This window comes from Solanum verrucosum, unplaced genomic scaffold, assembly GCF_900185275.1.
Source record: "Solanum verrucosum unplaced genomic scaffold, falcon-dt-bn FXZP01000101.1, whole genome shotgun sequence".
NCBI classification, from domain to species: Eukaryota; Viridiplantae; Streptophyta; class Magnoliopsida; order Solanales; family Solanaceae; genus Solanum; species Solanum verrucosum.
The window spans coordinates 2,296,946-2,315,162 of record NW_026020111.1 but is presented as its reverse complement, the minus strand read 5'-3'; the positions used below and the strand labels follow the sequence as shown (position 1 = coordinate 2,315,162).

The window sequence follows — 18,217 nt, the reverse complement described above, 5'->3', positions numbered from 1 at the left end:
TTTATTTTTGAATTCTTAGATTTCAAAAGCAGATATTTTACACTTTTACAACATTTTATAATGAAAATGTCTACTTCAAAATCTACAACATCCGAACATATAAAGTAGTAGACTCTCACTCAATTTGTATTGTTGGTGGCAAAATCACATAACATTATAAAAATAGTAAGCACTAAAAACCTTTCTATTTTTATGTTATACGAACCTAAGAATCTTTGGTCTAGGTTCAATCTTAGTTGTTTAGCTTAGGTCCATCAATCAATTTATCGTAAAATTGAAAATACTTGTATTTGATATTCACAAATTAATTTGGTAGATTAGAGTATTGCTTTGAAGACATTATTTACAAAAAAATAGATAAATAAATTTGGTAGATTAGGGATTTGCTTTGAGGACATTATCTACGAAAAATACATAAATAGTTGAGTGTATTATTAAATGAACTCTTACATTAGTTATTATCGTTTTACTCAACTTTCATGAGGTTTCATCAACCTTTCATCAAATGAGACATCTTTAATGTCATAGTTTGCACGGTTAGTCCATGTGCCGATGGACGGTCCTTCTTCAAGAGAACAAATTCGAAAAACATAATCAGGATCAACCCTCCAAAAAAAAGTTTTCTGTTTAAATCTTACTAATAATTAGAAAAGTTTATCATCATAATTCTTAATTTATTGGGGATTTGGATACTTACTGCAAGTTCTTTTGCCTTTTAACTAATATATTCAAGCATTTAATTTTAGATACAAAAAATATAAAAATAGTTAAAAGTGTGTTTGATATTTTCATGTTATGGTTTTTAACTTATAAACTATTTTTATAAGCTTTTAACTTTACACACTAATATTATTATTTATAAAAGTAGAGATTAATTCTAGTTAATAAGATGTTTGCCAGTTGTTTGTAATACATTATCTTGATCATCGTTGTATAAACTATATTTATTACTCTAAAAATTTGAGTTATTTAATTCAAAGTTCTAAAATATTTTTTATAAAAAGACATTCAAAACTTATGATATTAAATAAAAAATAGATTGCTAACAAGGACCAAACAAAGAGAAAAAAATAAGAGAGTTGAATTTCATTTTATTGAATAAAGAGTTAAAGCTATACTGACATAGGAAGTTCAAATAAAAAAGAGTTGAATTCGCCTTTTGGGTTATACTCCCTCTATCCCTAATTACTTATCTATTTTTAAATCGACACACCTATTAAGAAATCAATTAATGACATAGTGAATTTACTATTTTACCTCTATTAATTATGAAGTGGATGAATTGAGGGTATAATATGTAAAAAAAAATTGTCCTTTCTTGATTTGTCAAAATGGACAAGTAATTAGTGACAACTATAAAAGAAAAAGTGAACAAGTAATTAGGGACAGAGGGAGTAGCATATAATCAACTCAAGTTCCAAATAAATTTACTCATCTTTGGGAGATGAAATATAAGTCGTATAGATGGAAATGAAAAGACTCAAATATATTATCGAATTTTGAGAAAAAAATCATCATTAAAAATTGGGCTAATCAATGTCACGAGTTTAATATAGTATCCATAAATGCCATTATCTTTTAACATAATATCTATTCAATTTGGGATAATGCATAAGTACCCCTTAGACTATGACCGAAATTTCAGAGACACACCTAAACTTAACTACAGTCCTATTACCCCCTAAACTAATTTAAAATGGAAGGAATACACCACAAACGCTGACATGTCATAGAGAGTGTGCACACTCTGTTGAAGGCAAATGATGAGTGCACAAATTGGACACATGTCATTTTTTTATTGGTAACTTTTTAATTAGTTAGTACACATATTTATTGATAATAAAACTTATATATATTTAATTATTTTTGTTTCTTTCTTTGTAAAATATTTATTTTAATTTCTTTTCCCTTGAAACTTTATTTAATTAATTTATTCTCTTTTCACTTTTAATTATTTTTAATAAATTATGTGTATTTTTTAAAAATAAAATTTAAAAGTGTCCTTTAATTTTAATGTTTTAATATTTTTATGTTTTATTTGATTTTCTTCACTTATTTTGATATCCGTTCAAAATTAACTTATTTTAAATACAAGACATTTGAAATCAAATCAAAACGAAAGACAAAGAAAATAAATTCAATAGAAAAATAAAAGAGAAAAAACAAGGAATGTAAGTAAAAAATAAAGTTTCGATACAAGGTAAAAAATGTATATTAACTTTATTTAAATACAAGATCAAAAAATAAGAATATTTTTTTAAAAAAAAATTAAAAAATTAATTTTTTTTAATTAAAAAAATAAAAAATTATATATTTACACACATGGCGGGCGGGTGTGTACAAACACAACCAACTTGGATGGTTTAAGGTGCCACATCAGCACAAAAGGTACACAAAAATACGAAAAAAATGAGTTCAGGAGTAATAAGTTCTTAGTTAAGTTTAGTTGTGTCTTTGGAATTTCAGTCATAGTCTAGGAGAATACTTATACCTTATCCCATTCAATTTTAACAAATTAGTTTGTACACGTGACCAACTATCATTTAACCACATCATTAACTAAATCAACCGTAATAAAAAAATCATCTAACTTTTTAAAGAAAAACAACCATAAACCCATCTACCAACATCCCTTTTTAACCCAAAAAATAAAAAAGTTTCACTTTATTTGAAGACAAAAGAACACTTTATTGGAATTTTTAGAGTTAGAATTAGCTAGCGTTTGACCATAGATTTTCAAATATTTTTGACAAATATTATTTGGGTGAAAATTTGGGTGAAATTTCACCATGTGTTTGGCCATAGTATTTGGGAAACATATTTCTCTTTTTTAGAAAAATATGATTTATACCCATAATTTTTTAAAACTATCAAAACTAACCATAAGTTTGTATTACAAGTCAATTGGATCTTCGTTGCAACAAATAACAAGTAGTGTCCATGACACTGGAGCAATGTGGTAGTTTGGAGTGAGTGCAACAAGCATCATTCCATACATCATGAAATAGACAAAACACATGACTTTGTTATCCTGAGTCGATTGTTCATCATTACATCAACAACCATATCATCACTTTCATATTAACCAAATATTTTCATCACTGTTTTGATGTTCACGTAAAAAATTATGTAATACAACGCAAACAACTACTATAGAGGGTGTTTTTGTAAAAGATAAAAGTATGGTGTTAAATTTCAATTTTTAAAAGATCCCAAATAATGAGATTTGACCAAAATACTAGAAAAAACTAGGATTTGGAAATTTGAGATATTTGCCAAAAATATTTGCCAAATAATGACAAATTATATGGACAAACACTATTTGCCAAAATTTTCACCAAATATTAGAGTTAGAGTTGAAGTTCATTTGTATTTGGTCATAATTTTGCAGTTGATATTTAGAAATTAAATGTATTTTTTTAAAAAAATATTATTTAAATTGAGATATAATTTAATGAGGTTATTTTATGAAAAAATTAAATTTTTTAAAAGGTAGATAACAATATGTTAAAATTATTGAAATTAAGGGAGTTAAATTGGGCAAGTCATGATCCAACTCAATTTTTAGTCCGTTTGAGACTAAAGTTAATTTGGGTGGGTCATGACCCAATCTAATTTTATTTCAACCTTTTTTAATATCTTCAATTGCAATCTAAACCGTTCATTTAATACCCCTAGTTTAAATCAACAATATTTTTTTTAGATTTTTTATTTGCTGTTCAGAATTTATATTGTAATCTAACTAAATTCAAATTCATACCTAAAATGCTCTCTCTAATAAATCTGACTTTGTATCCAAAGATTCAAACCCGAAACCAAAAATGAAGCAGCACTCTACCACAACTGGTTTGAATCAACAAATTTAAACAAGCAAGGGAGTTAGAATAAGGCGGTGGCATGAGTACGTGTCCCAATATTCTAGAGCGAGGCACGCTCTCTCTTAGTAGAGATCAAACACAAATATTTCTACGCAAGTCACGCATATTGTTCTTCCCATTCCGCCCAGATGAAAAAATAGATAAGCAAATTAGCAAATTGTGTTCCGTAATTCCATTGTAATTTAGAAAATGGTTTTGTTGATTCAATCGAATATTGTTCGTCGATCGGCGATACAAATTGCCTCTGCTCTCCGTCAGCTCCACCGCACGATTGATCTTGCTTGTTGTGAGGGAGTGAGAGCGAGAGTGAGATTTTTGTCGACCATTGATGATGCTGCCGAAAAACAGAGTCATGAGAAGGTGTCGAATAAACCATCAATATGCACCGCCGACGAGCTTCATTATGTCTCCCTTAGTACTTGTGATTGGAGACTTGCTCTCTGGCGCTACCTTCCTCCTCCGCAGGTTAACTTCCTTTTTATTAATTGAGAGAGTTGCACGAATTAATTTTAATACTCCAACGTCGTAATTAACAGGCTCCAAGGAGAAATCACCCGCTTCTTCTCTTGTCTGGCATAGGGACTAATGCTATTGGATATGATCTTTCGCCTCAGGTAATTTATTCCCTCCGTCCTCACCGATCTCTGCATGCATATGTCGTTTATTTGTAACTGAACTGGAAAATTCATTGCTATTTTTTTTAGAGGGATCTAAAAATTGAGTTTCCTAAATCTGCTTTTGCTTGATTATCTCATACTTCTGGAGTATGTGAATTTTGATGCATGTATGTGCTAATTATTTGATTATTATGATAAAATAATGTTCCATACTTCAATCCGAGTATGTCATTATTTTGAATAATATCACTTTCAAGTATTTTATATCTCCCCAAAGCGCACTTCGCTATTGAGCGGTAGTTGAGTTCTACTTGGATCTCGCAAATATCTTTGAGATGTAGTTTATGTGGTTGCACCATGGATGTCCTTATCGATAGTTTTGAAGCTGTTTTAAAGAAATGAAATCATGTATTTATTATTTATTTATTGTGATTTTTCAGTCATCATTTGCTCGGTACATGTGTAATCAAGGATTTGATACGTGGATTCTTGAAGTCCGTGGAACTGGGTTGAGCGTGCGGGAACCAGATCCTAAAAACATTGAGAAATCTGCACACACAGCATCTAATGAGATGGAAAATGCTAATGACAGAGGTCTTTCTGCAGCACAGCAGTCAACAAAGGTCCAGGGTGCCTCAGAAAAGGACCATGCTGCCTTGGTCCATGAAGAGCCCACTGTGGTTTCAACAATATGGAATGAGTCAAGACTGGTGACCAAACTTACAGAAACTTTTATACGCTTGTCAGAGAGAGTCTCTGGCTTTGTCAGTGGACATTGGTCGAAGATTGTCTTTCCTAAACTTGTTCGTCGAATATTAAAACGATTGGAGGATTCTTTTCCTTACAAACGGGTCAACAGAATAAGGAAGAAATTGTTAAGTCTGCTAGAGATGAAGGAGAACTCAGCTGTCATTGATAGCCAAGTTGGGGCACTGAGCAAGAAGCTAGTAAATATCTTTGAAGAAGGTCATCGTTCTGTTTCATCCCCATTATTTGATCTACAACAATGGTTGACAACTACAGTAGGAGATTTTCAGGAACAGCTTGACTTAATCCTCAAGTATGATTGGGACTTTGATACTTACCTGGAAGAGGATGTCCCTGCTGCGGTGAGGTGGCCTTTCTCCATGTTGAGGCTGTAAAATTTTTATCTCCTTGAATCCGATCTTTAATTTTGAATACGAACTTTAAGATCTCAGACATCTTTTCTTAATTTTCTCTTATATTGAGCAGTGATTGAGAAAATTATTACATTGCTTGTTTTAGATGGTAGTGATTGATAATTTTTACATTGTTTGTCTTAGATGGAATATATAAAGGCCCAAACTAGACCAAAGGACGGCAAACTACTCGCAATTGGACATTCTATGGGAGGAATATTACTGTATGCCAGGCTATCACGGTGTGGTAAGATGAGATCTAATTTTATAGAGCTCTGTCTGCTGGTGACATGGTAGCAATGAGCACCTTAAGCAAATGACTAGATTTTCATTCATGTATCTTGAACCAGTGGCAAGGAGAACATATTGAAGCTTGAAATTGGTAAATAAACTATGTTTGCTATCCATCTTTGTGGTATCTGGGTGCTTCATGCAGACATATTACTTTGGTTCTTCAATTTGTTTTTCATCCCCATCATATCCTGTTGCATGCATATATCCCTAGTTATACCATCAGGTGAGCATGCTTTTGTTTAATAATAGTTGAGCCTTGCTCCAATAGGCTCAAAGAATCCTTTGGATGGAGTATTTATTTTTTCTTGGTGGCGTTTAATCTGTATTATTGTTGCCTAAAACAACATTATGGTGCACTTAGTAACTGCTCTTGTACTTTCAAATGCATAGCTGGTAATATCCATGGGCTTGACATTATTATTTAAGCATCCAAAAGAGTACTCACAAAAATGAAATGCATATTGGTCTCTCCTGGTATAATGTTGAGTTTTCTCTGTGCTATATTGGATCCCTTAGTCTATGTCAGAGAATTGATAGACAATTAATAAGAACGATCTTGTGTTGTTGATACAGAACATTTCTTCTCTATAGACCTTGGTGTGTAATTTGCGTAAGTGCACTCTTGTAGTATCTCTGAATCTTTTGGTGTCTAATAAAAGTTCACTCTCAGAAAGAGTCTCATTCCTGGTTTAAAAAAAATACGGAAACCACTTGTATCCCTTTTGCTACCTCAAGTTAACCTTGGGAATTCTATCCAAGTTTTCATCGCTGGCATCAAGTTCTCATCTCCAAATACTGATGCAATTACTTTTCGACTAAATCTTAATGAGTTCTTAATCCAGAACCTTTACAAAAGGTAAGAATTTGCTACTGAGGAGAATCTTCATTCTTCGGTCGTCGTTGTAATAGCCACTAAAGGGTGTCTAGATTTAGCCACTAAAGGGTATATAGTTATAGCCACTAAAGGGGTGTTATCTTAGACACCAAGGATGCTGGAATCATTCACATTCATAATAAATTTGAGCTGGAAACTGACCAGCTTTTGAGTATGTCAGAATTGCTGGCCGTGTGAAATGCTATCATTATCTCTCCATATATTGTGGTTAGAATGACTTTAAGTGATGTGTATTTTAAGGAATTTGATTCATTTCTCCGATGTAAAATCCCTTTCCCTTAGCAAGCAGAAGTGATGGCAACATAAGGTATATTTTCCTTTAATTTAGACACGGTTGTGATAAAGCTGGTGCTTCAGATTAGTTTCATGTGAGAAAGTATCCTGTCAAAGTTGCGCCAATCTTCTCTATTCTGCTTTTTAGCCTCCAGTCTTCCTATTTGCAGGGCTGATCCCTCCTATCTTGTTTAATGTAATGAATCCTCGTGAGAGCAACTTGAAGAAATGTCTTAAGTAAAGATCTCAATTAAATTCTTAAAAAGGTGTTCATTAGATCTCTGCGAATTGAATACCATGAAAAAAATGGAATATATGGTAAATTTAAGTTAATGGTGCCTTCTCTTTTATGATAATCTTGTTTCTGGCCCACCTTTTTAGTTTCCATTTGGCTTTGCAGCTTTCTGTATGAATTGGAATACTCTCTTCTTTAAGTTTCAAGTATCCTTCTTTACTGTACAGGGAGCTGCATTTTACATTACATATTAATGGGCTATTTTGTTTAGGATTTCTGAATTTATCAGAGAAACAAACTAGACACATAATTCATTTTGTTATTCCTTTTATTTTTCCTTTGTGAATGAAGGTTTGGAAGGAAGAAAGCCTGGATTAGCTGCTATTGTTACTTTGGCTTCATCACTTGATTACACATCATCAAAGTCCGCACTCAAACTGCTTGTACCACTTGTAAGCTGAAATAATATGTTTCAACTCTTCTTTAGCTTCAATTGCTGCTATCTTCCGTTGCTGAGTAATCTTAGAGCTGTTTACGCTGCTACAGGCTGATCCTGCTCAGGTTCTCAATGTTCCTGTCATTCCTCTAGGGACATTGGTGGCTGCTGCTTATCCTCTAACATCTCGCGCTCCTTATGCCTTGGCTTGGCTTAATGAAATGATATCTGCCACAGACATGATGCATCCAGACCAGATGAAAAAACTTGTAGGGAGCAGCTTTTGTAAGTATTGGCATGACTATAAAAACAGCTTCATGCTTTAACTCCTATCAAATTTGCATGAATTTTTTTTAAGGTCTTAATGTTTATTGGTGTAGAGAATATGCTTTGAAGATTTCAAGAGTTCAGGTTAAGGAGATATTTTTTGGATGAGAGTTTAAAGGCAATAGAGAGAACTGGAAAGACTTACGTGATCTAGAGGATTATTCTAGTGACACTGTATGATGCTCGCAGTTCCTGTTGCTAGTGTTTGTCAGACAATTGCTGCATTAGTAATGAATTATCCTAATAGTCCATTGCCACACAAAACAAATCCTCTTTGTCAACCAGTTGCACGTATTGAAATATTTATTTAGGCATTTATTATGAGCTATGTCTGTCTCTTCATGATTTATAATGTGTTTGATGCTCGTGTAGTTCTGTTTAATAGATGACAATCTGGTTTGTTATAATGTTTTCAGAAAATTACTGGATAACTGTCCTGTTCATAATTTGTGAAAGTTGGTAGCTTTGAATAATGTTCTACCAGAAGTTTGTGTGAATTCAGGGCCATTCCTTCCTATCAACATGTGTTGATTTGGGGTTCCATACAAATCTTTTCCTGCAAAATTTGCTGAATGATCTCCCTGCAGGTAATATTCCTGCTAAGCTTCTTTTGCAGATGACTACGGCTTTTCAAGAGCGAGGGCTCCGTGATAGAAGTGGTAAAATCTTCTACAAGGATCACCTTCATAAAAGTAGGGTACCTGTCTTTGCTCTTGCAGGAGATCTAGACCAAATCTGTCCCCCAGAAGCTGTATATGGTATTTTTTTGGTACTTCCGTGCTGAATACTCTGTAAGAGGTTAAGAATTCTCTAAGATATCTTTCTATAAACCATGATTCAAGCAGAAACAGTGAAGCTTATCCCTGAGAACTTAGTGAAGTACAAAGTATTTGGCGATGCTGATGGTCCACATTATGCTCATTATGACTTGGTGTGTGGACGAATGGTACGTCGATAAGATCTCTATTGAATTTAGAAAAAAGACTGGAAGAAATAAAAAGATAGAGGAGAAGGAGATTATGTCTTAATTGCGTAGAATTCACATTTCATGCTTTCTTTTTCCCATTTCTAGTATATTCAGAGTTCTACATATAGCTTAGATAGAGAATACCCTTCTATTTGAGTTTCGTAGCACACTCGTAACTCTCAGGAATATCGTGCCTTGAATACCCCCTATAGTAATATATTTTCGGGTCTTGACACTGCAGGCTGCAGAGCGATTGTATCCTCGCATAGTCAAATATTTAAGCCGATATGATCGGACCAGCTAGGAGATGGATATGCATTGACAATCATGCTTCAGATGCTGAGCTTCATATCAGTTGGCATATCATTTACGCATCTCATGCTTGTTTATCATCACTACTCGTATCCGATGATGCTATAAACAAGTGAGATTTAGCTATACTACATGATTTTCTGATCTCTTCATTGCAGTATGCATCTGTCTGAGTATCCATTATTGTATTCTCTCTATTTGCGCGGTGAAACCTTAATTCTAATTATGAACCTTCTCTTGTTTAAGGAGAAATTGTGAAGACCCGAAAGCTGAGGGGAGAGCTCATACACAGGAAGGAATTTAGCAGATGTGGTTTGTGTCAACCTTGTTTGTAATATCATCCTCTTTGGCTGCTTTTCACCTGACTTTCGACAGGCGTTTGTAAGAACTGAACTCACAAACATCTAAATTAGCTTTGTTGGTTATGTTTTGCTAATACTAAATTAGTATAAGCAATTGTGTTAGGCGTTTGTAAATTAGAAGAAGCAATTGTTTGAAATAGATTATGTTAATCAATTGTGTTGGGCGTTTGTAAATTAGAATTTAATGTGTTTGCTTATACTAATATTTTGCAATTTGAATTCATTAGATAGCACTTGCTCTATGTTCACAAGTAAGAATGAATTGTACTAGACAAACGGGAATGAAATAGACAAAAGTTATCTAGTGTATTGAGATATTTCATGAGAGCAATTATTTCATTATATATGAGAGAATTTATACCATTATTATTGTATGATTATAGTACAAATGTGATAAATAATCTTGAGACTAATTAATATAACTAAAATAATTCTGCAGGTCTTCATATCAAACGACCCATTTATATATTCAACATTGATTTGTTGGATCCGTAATTGCACATATAACATCTAGTAATTATATATACACAATACATTTTATTAATAATTTTAAATAATTATATAATTTTTCATCAAAATTTTTGTTCCTACCGTTAATTTCATCTCTTATACACTAATAGAGTTTGGGTCGTAAATTCATTTTCTTATAAGAAAGACATGAATTAATTTATGTAAAATGTTAAGCATGATGAATTGGAAGCTGAGTTGGATCTGACAGCTAGAAGCCAACTGGCACAATCTGATTTAACTAGCTTAAGAGTGAGTTAGTGGTGTAATTAACTCGGTTATTTTGAGTTAATTTTATAGGTGGATAATTAGATATTTTAGATTAGTATAAAGACTAATCTTGAATAGTCTTACCTAAACAAAAGAAATTATTTTGTTGGCATCCATATTTGACTTTTCATCCTTTAAATTTATTCATTCGAATTTTCTAATCGTAAAAGAATATGATCCGATAGAATGAAATTTTTAATATTAATGATACTAAATAGAATAAATCAAGATAATTAGAAGCTCTATAAAAAAAATTAGGCAGAAAAATGAAACTTGAAATATCAAAAGAACAAAGATTAAAGAAAAAGGTTTAAGAGAGATGGTTCATATTAATTGAAGGTCTTTTTTTGATATTTTAAAAATATATGCAATAACCCAACTCATTTCTAGTTATGGATTTAAGATCAACTTGGTTTATTATTCCATTTAAAATGTGAAGCAGGTATTATTTTTCAAATTAAAATGTTCAGAGGTTATAGTGGGTTTTTATAAGAAAAAAACTTTAAATTGAGTAGAATTGTCAAAATGGACTAGCATAGTCTATTCGGGCTAATTTATACAGGTTTTGAAATTTAACAGGTCAGGTCGAGTTGACCCATTTTTGTAAATCAAATTATAATTTAAAAGTTCTATCATAAATATCGACAAGACCTTATTACATGGTGTTAATGTTACTACTTGTTAATCAAATCACTAATAAATTACCTTTATAATATTTAGGGAATTTAGTCTGAAAAATACTTCAACTTTGGCCGAAATTGTTGTTACGATACCAAACTTTATGGAGGACCTTTTACCTCCCTACACTATTTAATAGTGTATTTAAAAGGTATATATGTGCCCACGTGGACACATTATTATTTATAATTATGCAATATTTATGATGTCCACGTGGACACATATATACATTTAAAATACACTATTAAATAGTGTAGGGGGGGGGGGGAGGGGGTAAAAGGTCCTTTCCAAAGTTTGGTATCGTTACTGCAATTTCGGTCAAAGTTCAGATATATTTCAGACCCTTTTCCTTAATATATATTAAGTTTGATTTCAAGTAAAAGTATAAATAGCTAAATAGAAATATTAACCCAATTGTTTTCTAATGATCATAAATAAACACAAAAAACATGACAATATTCCATAGGCTATACGACCTACGTAATGATTCCTTAGAATTTTTAGGAAACTTTATTTTATGTAGTACATATTTTATAAACATAATTTGTATTTTAAATTTTAATATTTAAAACTTTAAATAGATTTTGAGTTTGGACTCTTGTTATTTTAATATTCTATTTTATTTTTATTTTTTAATTAATTTTTATTTGGCTCAAAGCCGGCCTACCCATATTTCTCAAGTCCCACAAATTAGTAGGCTTATTTAGGCCGAACTAAACAATTATTTTCTTAAATGGGCTCTAAAAATCTTAGTCCAGCCCTGTCAAATCATGAGTTAAATCAAACCGGTCCAACGAGCCTAGCCCATACTGACAACTTTAAAGTTGAGTTATCTTTTTAATCCACTACAAAGTTTAATAATTTTGCTATGTAATTCCTCATTACCTTTTCAAATATTTTTTCTTATATTTTATCTGGGAGGAATTCATTAGCCTTTCAAGTTCATTCTATCTTGAGTTCAATGGTGAGCCAATCAATTTATAGCTTGTTTGGATTAGTATTTTTCATCCTTCCATAATACATCATTTTTACTATATTGTATTGTGTAATTTGAGCAATATTTAAATAGATTGTATTTGATTGATATTATTTAGTATCTTTTTAATCTCATTTGATTATAATAACTGATGAATATATTAAAGACAAAATTACGTAGAATAGTAAATATTTAGCCTATATTAGGTACTATAGCTATAGTTTAAGAAAATTGTAATTTGCGGCTACAGTCTTTTCAATTCTTGCTATACGTCTGATTTGTATAATTCGTTTGATTTATATAAATCCAGAATTTATATAATTTGGTTCCTGATTGTATAAATTCAAATTTTGTATACATTTACCCTAGCTATTTGTATACGATTTATGAAAAAAATCATAATAAATTACCTTGTTTGTATAGTGTCAAGCGAAATATACAAAAAATTTCTAAATGTATAAATACAGAATTTGTATATACTTACCCCTATTTGTATTTTCGTAAACGAAATATACAAACGAGCATAAATATACAAACCGCAGCCTCCATAGCACACAAACTATATCTATGAAGTGTAGTTATCGAAACTATAGCTATAGAGCCTTATTATGTGTTTGCAGTGGCGGATCTAGGATTTCTGTGAAGGGGGTTCGAAATATAAAGAAGTACACATGTGAAAATTACAAGATGAAAAACTGAGAGACATAGGAGGAAACTAGTAATCTGAATTCAATAACTTTAACTTGCCTTGCCATGCCACATCTAGTTTTTTTTTTACTTTTACCCTATTTCATCGAGCTTTTAAAAAAAATATTTCTTGTGTTTTTTCTCTCTCTTTTATATTGCAGTGTTCTACTCTATTTTTTGATTTTTTTTAAAATTCAACCACTAAGATATTATAATATATATTCATAAGATAAATAATTGACATCGTCGATTTTTTAGTTCATTTAATTCAATTTACTAGGTTAGTCATTCATGAAAAAAATGATGAATTAAGGGGGAGGGGGGGGGGGGGGATCAATTACTTAGATTTTATTAAAAGATTATTCACGACTTTTAAATTTCTTCATTCGATTAACTTTAATTCAATTTATTTTATATAATGTTTTTTGTAAATCAATTTCAAATTTAATAATAATTCATCGTTAGTACATGTAAAAAGACTTATGTAGAAATAAAATGAGAAGTATAAATAAGAAGAATAAAAGACAAAAGTATCTAAAATATGTCTAACAAATTTAAACAAAGATAAATTGAGAAAAAGAAATAGCATAGAGAGAAAATAATGATAACAAAAATAATAAAGCTTTACATTGAACAAAAAATAATGAGACATTTCTTTGAGTTGAGATTTGAGCCCGAAACCAGAGCCCTTTCAGCCTTCCAAAAACAATGAAATGGAGTTGGATTTGAACCCAAAACAAGAGTCCATTCAGCCTTTCGAAGCAAAAAAAAATAAAAAAATGGAAAAATGTTACAAGCGGGAATCAAACCCGAACCATCTCAATCAAAGTTGAACCGCTTAGCCGCTAAACCATGCTTCTCTTTTGTGTTAAGAGGATTCATTTTAATATACGTATTCATAAAATCAGAAATATACCTTATATATAGTGTAGTTTTTTCGACAAGGGAGTTCGGGTGAACTCCTGATCTCCACGTGGGTCCGCCCCTGTATGTTTGTTATTTCAAAATTTTTCTCTATGATATTACTGTAAATATTAGACTTGGATACTTCCTTCTCAACTAGGAACCATAGATATTTTCCCTCTTTTATCCTAATTGAATTTTCTAATTGCTTAATTCACCATTTGTATTATCAATCTTTGTCTTCTCTTTTTAACTTTTTTAAAATCATGAATTTTTATTCTTTTAATCTATGTAACAAATTTTGATTAAAAAAAAATCAAAGTAAAAAATAGTACTTGAGGGTAAGTTATTGGTGTTCTATAATGAAATAAATGAGCAGAGTAAAAAACTTAATATTTTAATAAAGAAAAAATTTAATATTTATTTATACAGCTAAAAATAATAGATACTGTAAGTAATAAAGCTATATTTTTATAAAAAAATTTAAAATATTATTTTATCTATACTGTAAGTAAAATTTTAATTTTAAATTTAAAAATATTTCATTGTTGATAATCAAAAATAGAATTATCTATATAGAGAAACTAAAGAATAAGAAGAGATAACTGAGACATGCATCTATATACATACTAGACAAAGATTGCCCGTTCAGAGCACGGACCTCACTTTGTGCCTTTCAATGTTCTATTTCTTTAATTCAAGTGATTGGAAATTGTATAAGTTATTGAGAGTTTAATAAATGAAACACAATACTATTATAGGACCGTATATTAGTTAACATTATCAGTTGTATGCATTGTGCACTTCCTTGGTGGAGAGATGTAGTTGATGTATGCTAGTATTGTATTCTCTTTGTAACATCACGAAAATTTCTAAGTTTTTTTTTTTTTTGATGACAAGGAAAATCTGTTGTCGCTACCCTTTGGGTGTGCACATGGTAAAACCCCCGCTCCTATGCAATAGATCGCAAACCACATAGGAGAGGTAAACCGCACTAGACAAGCCTGGTGTGACGAACTCGACCCAGAAGACAAACCCCTTGCTTTCGCTGGAAAGGGGTTTCGAACTTGAGACCTCCAACATGGAAGTCCCAAGCCCAAATCACTGGGCCACCCCGAAGGGTTGAAAATTTCTAAGTTAAGATTCAAGCCATTCTTTATTTGTGAATGAGATTGTACCCGAGTGATTCTAAATTTTCTTAGATGTTAAGGTCACTAGAATCCCCTAGCATAAAAGTTGAGTTGAAAGTTTTCTTTCCAATTGGGTTCATTATGAGATGTTATTGGGTCAACTTCAAACGACCATATCATTTAGCACATAGAGAATTAGGTGTCCCATCACCAATCAAATAGAATGTCTTTGAGTCCTCTTTCCAACGCCGTCTAGTTTGTAAAATTTTGAGCTTGGAGTAAGAAGCTATGCTCGTTTGAGTGAAGCCCCCTCTAGTTAAGGCCTTTCATCCGTTTTAGAAAAGGATATTTTGGTCTTTTCCTTTTTCCCACTTGTCTTAGCATGTTTTTCCTGACCCAATAAAGGGTTTGATCAGATTCTAAATCACCCATTCACGTTCCAAACAATTAGAATTTTAGGGCGAAGTTTTAAGAAGAGGAAAAGAGGGTTTTCAAGCGTTCATTCAAATTTTGCCAAGAACAATAGTTCTTTCAAGGTATGTGAGGTTTCCCATAGTAATGGACTTGTTCGTCCTCACGCCAAACATGTAATTCTTCCACTAATTCATTTATGAAATAATTTATGTAAAGATTCTTGAGTAGTTCTTGAGTTTTAGCTTCAACATGAACTCTATTTTGAGTTATAATTTTTGAGAATCTTTAAAAGCAAACATTTTTGCCTTAAACTGATTTTCTGAGGAAGTAAAGAGAAGTTTGAGAAAGAGTATAAGAGAACTATGTATTTTCCAAATGTTTCATTTTTTTCATGAAGAAAGAGAATATTATTTTGAGAAAAGAGAAACTTTGATTTCTAAAAACAGTTTATGGGTTCAAAGATATTTCAGAGCATTTACCTCTTTTAAGATGATAATTTGAGGAACTATCCCAAACCAGAAGAAGAGTATGTTTTATACATTTGAGCACGGGTATATATATTATTGGGAGTAATATTGAGCACTGATATGAGGGATGAGTTTAGACAACTCACATTCCTCATAAACCATGTATGCCAACTTGGGTACAAGATCATACTTTTTAGATGAATCCTAAGTGCCTTAGGGCAGAACTTAGTGGATCCACTTAGTTGAGGTGTTCTATACCCTGACAAGGTATAAGACAGTTCTGGCAGCGCGGACGAGTCGTTGTAACATCACGTAACTCATTGTGATGGTTGTCAGTTAGAGAATCTCCCAAATAAGAGTAAAGAGTATGTAATTGTATTTCTATCAATTTTTAGTTGATATCTATTGTTTTGAGTTTTATTGTATATTTATATACATCCTAGCGTTAGTATCTATTTATTATGAAGCTTTAAACATTTTATCTTTTCTTATTGCTTTCGTATTGGAGGTGAGGTAAGTATTGTCTTCCCATGTTATTAGTTCAGTTAGCTATGTTACAGTTTCCTTTACATACTCGTACATACAGGTGTTCAGGATTATCAACAGACGGTTCGTTGAGATTACTCTACAGTTAGCTTTGGTGAGCCTCCTTGTATTCCGGAGGACATCACATTTACTTTTCAGTTAGTAGTTTTGAGGTGTCATGGATCTTGTCTTTACATCCTTATTTAATAGTAGAGGCTGCATAGATAGATAGAGTTCAGGAGTTTTTCAGTATTTACATTCTTTGAAATGTTTTACAAACTATAAGTATTTCTATTGAGTATTGTTCAGACAAAATGAGTTGAGTATTTTAGTTTAACAAATATAATTTAGTTTTAAGCCTATTATTGCTTGAGTTAGTTTTTGCTTATAGTTAGTCTGGATGAGGGTTCTCTTAGGGACCAACAATGGTTCTCGAGTGCCGGCCATGTCCAGGGTGTAGGCTCGGGTCGTGAAAAACTTTGTATCAGAGCACAAAGTTCAAGTGTCCTTGAGTGTCTATGAAGCCATATCTATAGGATCTTATTTATGGTTGTGAGGGCCCCACTTCTATAAATGAGGGTCTACAGACATTTAAGGAAAAAAATCCATTCTTTCATACTCTAAATCGTGCAATAGAACTACGTCGTATGGAACTTATTCTAACTCGTGTGTTCTCATATCCATTCGACTACCTCTCATACTAAAGGTAGTTGAAAAGCAAAGTTAGATCCTTATCGATGAGGAACTCTTAGCAAAAGTCATCAAAAAGTCATGAGACTGCAATTGGGATTGAGAGGAGCCCATGAGTGAGCTTAAGTGTTGAGATTCAAAAGAATTCAAACTTACTCCTATGAATTGTACGTTTGAGATATAAGCGAGATGTACTCACATACTCTCTTCTCTAAACTGTGTTTCAGTGGAGACCCTTATGATGAAGTGTGTTTTAGAGCTTGGTAGTAATTACACCCGAAAAGATAATATAAGTCACGATGTTATAAGAAGTAGTAGTAAAAGTTCCCAAAGGTAGAAGTATGCATTTAGAAGTGTGGTAACTTAGAAATGTATATAGTTATTAAGTAGAGTATGTAAGTTTTACCCATGTACCTAGTTAGTCATTAACATGGAGTTTTCTGTTGGGGATGGGCTAAAAAGTAATGATTTTTTGTTGATTTTATTATAGGAGGCAGAGGAATAGTTACTAGTTAGAATGAGTTAGAGTAAACTTTAATTGGAAAGAAGTTTATGTTAAGGTGCCATTGTGTCAGTGAAGACCAAGTATATGTGTTGAACAGAAGAGCAGAGTATTCATGAGGTGATAGATCTAAGCGATGCTTATGATTTTTTGAAAGAAGAGCCCTCTAGTATTTAGAGGATTATAGAACTAATTAAGTAAGGTTGTATAGTAAGTGGGTAATTAGTAATTAAGTTTTGAAAAAGGAATGTGATAGTAATTTGTAAATAAGTAATTTGTGAGGTAAAGATTGCCTACTTGTCATGAGATCTTAGTTGTAACACTCCGAAAATTATTAGGCTAAACTAGAGCTTAACTTGAGGATTAGAGTCGTGAATGTAACTCCCCGTACTTAAAATAGAGGTTTTCGTGTTAGAACATCAAGGTATTACCCCCCAAGGACCAACCATGGGTTTTTGAGGGGGACCCCTTAAAACTGCCCAAAAGCAGTGAACCACACCCCGTGGGTGGAGCCGTAGGTCCAAGCCCTGAAATCAGACTCTGAGAACCCAAACCATGGTTCACGCATGGGCCGTGGGTCCAACCACGTCTGTCAGTGAGGTCTCGTGGATGGTGACCTGGGAGCTGGTTTGGTGGTTAAGTTTAAGGGAACTTTGGGGTTTCTAGTTTAATTAATATTAAGTGATGTCGTTTTAGACTAATTTAGACCACA

General features: G+C 32.2%; 2 protein-coding genes across 3 annotated transcripts in view; one reads left to right on the top strand and one right to left on the bottom strand.

The window, feature by feature from the left end:
- Nucleotides 1–18,217, bottom strand: part of LOC125825438 (uncharacterized) — a 1,130,247-nt gene that overhangs the window by 152,064 nt on the left and 959,966 nt on the right. The window lies entirely within an intron of this gene.
- Nucleotides 3,997–9,507, top strand: LOC125825429 (uncharacterized). 2 transcript variants are annotated; one of them, XM_049504774.1, is made up of 9 exons: nt 3,997–4,343; nt 4,415–4,492; nt 4,936–5,604; nt 5,800–5,902; nt 7,704–7,804; nt 7,899–8,073; nt 8,703–8,873; nt 8,961–9,061; nt 9,324–9,507. In XM_049504774.1, the coding sequence occupies exons 1-9, from the start codon at nt 4,068–4,070 to the stop codon at nt 9,384–9,386; spliced, it is 1,737 nt and encodes a 578-aa protein (XP_049360731.1). In that variant the 5' UTR covers nt 3,997–4,067; the 3' UTR covers nt 9,387–9,507. The 2 variants fall into 2 exon arrangements, with proteins under 2 accessions (XP_049360731.1, XP_049360732.1); XM_049504775.1 differs by lacking the exons at nt 8,703–8,873; nt 8,961–9,061; nt 9,324–9,507 and adding an exon at nt 8,169–8,276.

Excerpts from the sequence above, each read along its gene's own strand:
- LOC125825429 (XM_049504774.1), top strand. The coding sequence starts at position 4,068 with ATGGTTTTGTTGATTCAATCGAATATTGTTCGTCGATCGGCGATACAA. Across the intron at positions 4,344-4,414 it reads GCTACCTTCCTCCTCCGCAG|GCTCCAAGGAGAAATCACCC; the intron begins GTTAACTTCCTT and ends CGTAATTAACAG. Across the intron at positions 9,062-9,323 it reads ACTTGGTGTGTGGACGAATG|GCTGCAGAGCGATTGTATCC; the intron begins GTACGTCGATAA and ends TTGACACTGCAG.